The following is an 8,365-nucleotide window of genomic DNA, read 5'->3' on the forward strand; positions in this document are numbered from 1 at the left end:
TCTGGATGTCTACTTTCCAACGCCGTTGAGAGCGCGCTATTTGGAGTTCTGTAGCTCCAGAAAATCTATTTCGAGTGCAGGCAGGTCAGAATCCAACAGCATGAGCAGTCCTTTGTCAGCCTTTTATCAGAGTTTTGCTCAAGTCCCTCAATTTCTGCCAGAAAATACCTGAAATCACAGAAAAACACACAAACTCATAGTAAAGTCCAGAAATATGAATTTAGCATAAAAACTAATGAAAACATCCCTAAAAGTAGCTAGATCCTACTAAAAACTATCTAAAAACAATGCCAAAATGCGTATAAATTATCCGCTCATCAATCATCTTAACAAGCGATTTTAGTTTATCTACTTCTTTGTGCATCACATCAACCTTATTCTCTAATGTTGCTTTCTCAGTTGCATGTTACTGCTTAAGGGTGGCAATTTCCTCATTTTTCTTCAACAAAGTTGGTGTGGTAACTCTTCCGTGATATCGCACTCTCCCTGCCTTCTCTTTCCCAAATATGGATTGGAAAACTCTAATTGCTTATTCTTTAGACTTTTTATTCTCAACTTGCAAATGTGCCTATATTAATGTGAAGAAAAATAATAGTAATAAAATAAGAGTAAATACACAATTGGACTAAAGGCATATATCATTTGACAACATCGAAACGAATAATAGAGATTAAAAATAATGTCAAGATTCTTTAACTCAACGCAAGCATAAAAGTAACCACACGTGATGGACAAATTGCCAAGACACAAGAAATCCATAACCTATTTTAACCAAATTAACTCTTAATTAATACTTCCATTAACATCCAGAGTGTCTTCATCCAATGATTTTCCCTTTGTGCTTTGGCGAGTCTCAACAAATATTTCTGCTTGAGTAAGTGGTTCATTATTTTCCTTAGAAGGAGCCTATAAGTCCAATTCAAATAGCATTTATATAGAGTTAAAAGCAACACCACACATACACATACAAATTCACAAAGAATTAAAAATTGTACCAATCTTGCACGTATTCTTGCAAAATTTATTGGTCCCTTTCGATGCCTAAATTTCTGTTGTGCCCTATTTTTCTTATTCTGCGCAGACATTTTCTACATAACAAGAGACAAGTATTATCAACAAATCATCAAACTTCACCCATATGTGTATATAATATAATTGCATAAACAATTACACTAAGTTTCACATGTCTTACCTTAACTTTCTCAATTCTCCAATAAGCAATTAATTTACGAAAATGACTCTCAGGTACGGTCTTAAGATGATTTTTCAGCATCTCATTAACACATTTGTATGGCAGAAAATGAGTTTGCTTTATTATAGTCTTATACCTTCTCCAGTTGTCATTGATACGAGCAAGGACCATTAGCCTATAAAACAGAAATATTATTTGCTAGTAAGAATAAAATACATGTGTACATTTCCAGATACTTTCTAAAAGAAACAAGACTAAAGTTCTCACTTGAACATATTCCCAAATGGCTTCTTTATCTTTAATCCTTTTCTAATTTCTGTAAATTAATGGACAAAAATCTGAATTCCTTGCCACTATGCCCAAAAATTTGCTCAAGTTGTTTACAGCTTCATCAGTAGGACTAATTGCCTCTCCTTCACTATCTAGAGTAATTTCTTCTCTATCTTCCAACTGTCTTGCTTGAATCCTCAAGCATTGTGTAGGTCCTCGTGTTTTCTTCACTGTTGTCTCTATACAAAGATACTAATTATATACCATCCCTCTTATTGACTTAATTATATACCATTCAAAAAGGGCAATCAGCACCAATATAAAAATTAGCATAATAAAGCCATCATCATCTTTGCTCAATCAAAACAAGGCATGAAATCAGCCATTAACAAGGATAAAATAGCACTCTACAATTTGAAACCGTTTATTCCAGGCGTTAGCAGCAACCAAAAAGTTCAACCTAAATCCACTACAAATCATATATAACTTCCTAACCACCTATAATCCACTAAGCATGCATAACTAAACTGACTAATTTAACAAAAACTGAACAAATTAATTAAACTAAGAAAATGTATCTAGGGAAAAAAATTGAGAACCTGCAGAAGAAGCAGAAACAGAAAATGGCAAGGGGAGGTAGAATGGAGGCAGAGCAGTGTCAACCTAGAGGCGGCTACTGGTGGCGCACGGTGGAGGATGAGCGCAGAAACAGGGGAACAATGCCGTTTTTGTTCTGGTTGTGAAGACAGGGGAGGGCAAAAATGGAAGAAGAAGAAAAGAGGAGAAAGGGAAAGAAGGAGGTGTTTTCTTCACTGTTGTCTCTATACAAAGATACTAATTATATACCATCCCTCTTATTGACTTAATTTATAAGATATTTAACTGAAAACAAAAAGAACAAATTAAAGTAACCTCTTGAGTTGAATTTGGTAACAAAACAAGACTAAAGTAACAAATTACCAAATTCGATTCACAAATTAGAATTCAATTAACACAAATTTTGAGAAAATTTGGCATCATTTTGGTAGTAAATATGACATTTTTGAATTTAAACAAACAGCAATATCAACCCATATGAACTCACTAAAGTCATCAGCACTAATCAGCACTAAAATCAAACGGCAGCAAGCGAAAATGGCAATAAGCACCAATATAAAAATTAGCAAAATAAGGTCATCATCATCATTGCTCAATCAAAACAAGGCATGAAATCAACGATTAACAAAGATAAAATAGCACTCTACAATTTGAAACCGTTCATGCCAGGCATCAGCAGTAACCAAAAAGTTCAACCTAAATCCACTACAAATCAAATATAACTTCCTAACCACCTATAATCCACTAAGCATGCATAACTAAACTGACTAATTTAACAAAAACTGAACAAACTAATTAAACTAAGAAAATGTAACCAGGGAAAAAATTAAAAACCTGCAGAAGAAGCAGAAATAGAAAATGGCAAGGGGATGGAAAATGCAGGCAGAGCAGTGTCAAGCCAGAGGCAGCTACTAGTGGCACACGGTGGAGGATGAGCGCAAAAATAGGGGAACCGTGGTGTTTTTGTTCTGTTTGCGAAGACAGGGGAGGGCAAAAATTGAAGAAGAAGAAAAGAGGAGAACGGGAAAGAAGGAGGTGTTTTCTTCACTGTTGTCTCTATACAAAGATACTAATTATATACCATCCCTCTTATTGACTTAATTTATAAGATATTTAATTGAAAACAAAAATAACAAATTAAAGTAACCTCTTGAGTTGAATTTGGTCATGAATCAAAACTAAAGTAACAAATTACCAAATTCGATTCACAAATTGGAATTCAATTAACACAAATTTTTAGAAATTTCAGCAGCATTCTGGCAGTAAATATGACATTTCCGAATTTAAACAAACAACAAAATCAACCCATATGAACTCACTAAAATCAAATCAGCACTAATCAACACTAAAATCAAACAGTAGTAAGCAAAAATGGCAATCATCACCAATATAAAAATTAGCATAATAAGGCCATCATCATCATTGCTCAATCAAAATAAGGCATGAAATCAGCCATGAACAAGGATAAAACAACATGCTACAATTTGAAACCGTTCATTCCAGGCATTAGCAGCAACCAAAAAGTTCAACCTAAATCCACTACAAATCAGATATAACTTCCTAACCACCTATAATACACTAAGCATGCATAACTAAACTGACTAATTTAACAAAAACTGCATGAACTAATTAAACTAAGAAAATGTAAATAGGAACAAAAATTGAGAACCTGCAAAAAGTTTACCTTTCAAAGTATTGTCTATGTTCTCAGCCACAGTTGGATTAATATAATCCTTGTCCTGCTCCTCTATAATATCTCCTTCATTCTCATCCAATTGCTCTTGACCATCAGGTTGATTGTTAAGTTTAAGAAATGTATCAATCGGCATTGAAGCAAATTGACATGTTTTTCCCTTCTTAATTGGTCTTTCTTGCAAGCTGCCAAACTCTTCAATATCATCTTCAATTGTGGTCTCTTTTCTCTTCAAATCTTGACTCATTCTAGAATCTATTTCTGTAGTATTCTTGTGAGCCATAGCAATAGATTTAGAAGGAAGTTCTTTTTCTTGCCTACATGTTGATCCTTGTGAATGAGTCATACTTACTTCCATCTGTACTTTATTTTTCTTCAAATTCTGCCCTTTTTCTTTTGCAACTTTTGGCTTTTCTACAAAATTCTGCTTATCATTTGCTTGGACACCATTTTTTCCCAACTTCTGCTCCCTTTCCCTATCACTAAGGGTTTTTATCCTCTTAAGTGGTGGTGGTCGTTAATGTTGCTGCTGACCAGAAGACATATTTTCTCGCTTAACTTCCATATTTTTGAAGAATTTTGCACACAATTCAGCACTTGACTTTGATTCTATCTAATGGTCAATGAATTTTTTGAACATTTTCTGAAAAAGGAAATAAAATAATGAGATTAGTATACATCGTAAAAAAATCTATTAACATAATAGTAAAAAACCAAATCACATATTAAAAGAACCAAGAATCTATAAGAAATGCACATGTTCATAAACAATTACACCAAAAATAAAAGTAAAAAAAAATTATTCTATTTTGAGAAGAAAAATCTCTTTAAAGATCATAATCATCATCATATTCAGCTTGTTGTAGAATAAGTGAAGGTTTCTCAATGATTTATTTGGCATGTCTTCTCTAGTCCATTGAACTTCACAATTATCCTTTGGTACAAACAAATTATTCGCTTGATCAAAGGGGTCCTTCTGATTAGACTCTTCAGCTTCAACATCATACCCATAATACATATTGAATAAATCCCTTGGCATTGTGTCCATGACATAATGCTTGTCTTTGTTAAAAGGGTCTTGAATATAAAAGCATCGGTGGACTTGTGAAGCTAATACAAAAGGATCATCCCGAGAACATCTTTTACTAAAATGAACTAAAGTTAGACCAAAATTCTCTTCTTCAGCTTCAAACCAATCACAATTGAAGAGAACAAATTTGAAACATGCATCATAGTCTAACTCAATTATGTCATTTTTTGCACCAAAATATGTTCGGCTTTTGTCATTAGGTTGTTGTCCTTGGCACTAGCAAAGCTTGGTGTTTCGCACACCAAAGTCACACCACTATTTTGAGTTGTGTGGCTTGCATCATGTTCTCTAGTTTGAAATTTGTAGCCATTGATTACATAACTAGAAAATCATTTTGCAATTGTGCTATGGCCTCTAGACAAATCTTTAAGTTGTTTCGGAACATCTTCATGAGAAGCACGCTCTTTGAACCATTCACTAAAATCATGGCTTAGAGGTTTTGCCTTCTTCCATTTTCTACCTTTAGTTTGATTGTTGACATGTTCCTCATACTCTCTAAAGTAAGTAAAAAGTGAGTAAGTTAAATTTGCTAATAAAGAATTGGTAATTGAAAAATATATAAGAAAAATACCTAATGTAGTCTTTAACTTTATCACAATTGAATAAGATGTACCGATGAGCTTGTACTTTTAAGTTGGTATCTAGGGAAAAATGTTGCCCTTTCTTCATTCCACTAATTGGCCGCCCCAAGCATGCAAAATAGCTATCATGACATAAGTCAGCTTCACTGCAATTATCATAATTTTGTGTCCTCCTACTCAGCCTTGTATCCACATCAGGACTTAAATACCTTGAGCAAAATGTCAAGCATTCCTCGGCTAAATATCCTTCAGCAATTGAACCTTCAAGGTGGCTCTTATTGCGAGTGTAGGACTTTAACCTACACAGATATCTCTCAATAGGGTACATCCACCTAAATTGAACTTTTCCACCCAACCTCAACTCGTTTACCAGATGAATAGGCAAATGTACCATTATATTAAGGAAACTAGGAGGAAATATTCTTTCTAATTGGCACAAAATTTCTCTAATATTTACTTCCAAATGATCTATTGTATCATTTTCAGCAACTTTTTGGCACAAGGAACGAAAGAATGAAACTAGATAAATTAAAGGGCCAGCTACTTGATTTTGCATTGTGCAACAAATAATGCAACATAAAATGAGCATCATGACTTTTGTAGCCTGATTTCTTTTTTTCAGCAACATGAACACATCGAGAAATATTTGAGGCACTACTAGATGGCAATTTTACTGACTTCAAAATATCACAAAAAAGGGTTTTTTCTTGATTAGTAAGGTTAAAACAAGCCTTAGCAATTTTTGCTTTCTTGCCACCATCTGTCTCCTTTGGTTGAAGTTTTTTTCTTATGCCCATATCTTTGAGATCATAACGATCATTTGCATGATCTTTGGACTTTCCTGGAATGTCTAATAAAGTTCCAATTATGTTATCACATATGTTTTTCTCGATGTGCATAACATCAAGACAATGGTGCAATGTATTTTGCTTCCAATATGGCAACTCAAAGAAAATGGACCTTTTCTTCCATGGACCATCAATTTTATTTTTTTGCTTCTTTCCAAATACATTGTCAAAATCATTCAAATCTTCAAAAATTTGTTTCCCATCTAATAAAGCTGGTGAAGACCTCAATTCAACATCGCCATTGAAAGATCTTTTGTCCATCCTATATGAATGATCTATAGCAAAAAATTTACGGTGATTCATGTAGCACATCTTCCGGCTATGTTTTAAATAACAAGAGGAGGTGTCATAATTATAGCAAGGACATGCTAACTTTTCCTTTGTACTCCAACCGGATAACATAGCATAAGCTGGAAAGTCACTTATGGTCCATAAAAATGCTGCATGTAGTTGAAAAGTTTGATTCTTTGAAGCATCATATGTTTCCACTCCAACTTCTCATAAAACCTTCAACTCTTCAATTAATGGCTGAAGATACACATCAATTCTTTTTTCCAGGCGAACATGGTCCAAGAATGAGCAAGTACATCATGACATACTCTGGTTTCATGCAACACCATGGAAGAAGATTGTATGCGACCAAAACTACCGGCCATGTACTATGGAGATGCTCATGGTTCTAAATGGATTAAATCCATCGCTAGCTAGCCCTAATCTTATGTTACGAGATTCTTTAGCAAATTCGGGATGAAGCCTCTCAAAGTCTTTCCATGATTGGCCATCAGCTGGGTGTCTTAACTTTCCATCCTTTGAACGATGTTCATCGTGCCACCTTAATTATTCAACTGTTTTGGAACACAGAAACAGCTTCTTAAGCCTTGGAATCAAGGGAAAATGCCTCAAAACCTTCGTAGGCACAGGTTTTTTCTTCAACTTATCAACTTCTATATCTACCTCAACATTTTCTATGTACCTGGAAGCTCCACACATTGGACAAAATTCATCATCTTCATATGTATCCTGGAGTAGAACACAATCGCTGTGACAAGCATGAATTTTATTATAACCAAGTCCTAAATCTTTTACCATGGCCTTGATTTTATTGAAAGAATCAGAAATATTCAAATGATGAATCGTTTCTTTCAGTAATTCAAGTAGAGTAGTAAAGGATGCGTTGCTCCAACCATTAAGAGTCTTCAACAAATACAATTGGATAACAAATTATAATGTCAAAAATTTTTTACAGCTAGGATATAACTCTTGTTTTCCTTCTTCAAGCAAGTTATAAAACTTTTTGCATCTTCGTTTGGCCCATCACCATCTTTATCTCCTTCAAGCACATGCCGAAACGTCTCGTTTAGCAGCCCATGAATGTCGTCGACAAATTCTTCATGGACTTCACTCTCATCGGATTCACTATCTATGTGACTTATCCTTTCGCCGTGATGAACCCACACAATGTAACCATTTTGAAATCCCTTACTTATTAAATGATCATAAACTTCATCCCTTCGCCCCCAACTAAAGTTATTACATATAGAACAAGGACAAAAAATTTCTTGTCCTTGTGGTCTACCTTTAGAAAAGGCAAAATCTAAAAATGAATTAACACCATGTTGGTAACCCTCAGTATGTCTTGGTAAACTAGTCCACCCTTTGTCCATTACTTTGTCAACTAAAATAAAAGAACACGAACATATGTTTTAGACTAACTATAAGTGATTTTTTCTAATTAAGAGCTTATTGCTTCTAAAGAATTTCTAGAAGTCAACCATACATGTTCGAAAGAGAACATCTCAACCAATCATGAGACTAACAATTTGTATCTAACAAACTATGCAAAGAAGCTTAAGCAATCAAATAATCAGTAAATAGTCTTAACAATTAAATGTTCTAACAAATTTAAAAATATAATATATTAAATGATTTACCTGTAGTGTAGCTCAATGTCTAAGGTAGTCGCAACTACAGAGAGACCTGCTATTTAATTCCCTTTTTCTGGTTTTAAAGAGACAAACTAAAACAGCAACAAAGAATAAAAATAGAAGTAATTCATAACCAGCTTTTTTCACAAAAAATTCACTTTTAAAACTA

The 8,365-nt window shown here is 34.0% G+C and overlaps 1 protein-coding gene across 1 annotated transcript; it reads right to left on the reverse strand.

The window, feature by feature from the left end:
- Positions 1–783: 783 nt before the first annotated feature.
- On the reverse strand, positions 784–4,098 carry LOC130980832 (uncharacterized). Its single transcript, XM_057904472.1, has 5 exons — positions 3,744–4,098; positions 1,460–1,508; positions 1,193–1,367; positions 996–1,088; positions 784–906 (listed from the first exon to the last, which is right to left on the reverse strand). Exons 1-5 carry the CDS (start codon positions 4,096–4,098, stop codon positions 784–786), a joined length of 795 nt encoding a protein of 264 aa, XP_057760455.1.
- Between the last annotated feature and the right edge of the window lie 4,267 nt (positions 4,099–8,365).

Source organism: Arachis stenosperma, chromosome 5 (genome assembly GCF_014773155.1).
Source record: "Arachis stenosperma cultivar V10309 chromosome 5, arast.V10309.gnm1.PFL2, whole genome shotgun sequence".
Lineage (NCBI taxonomy): Eukaryota > Viridiplantae > Streptophyta > Magnoliopsida > Fabales > Fabaceae > Arachis > Arachis stenosperma.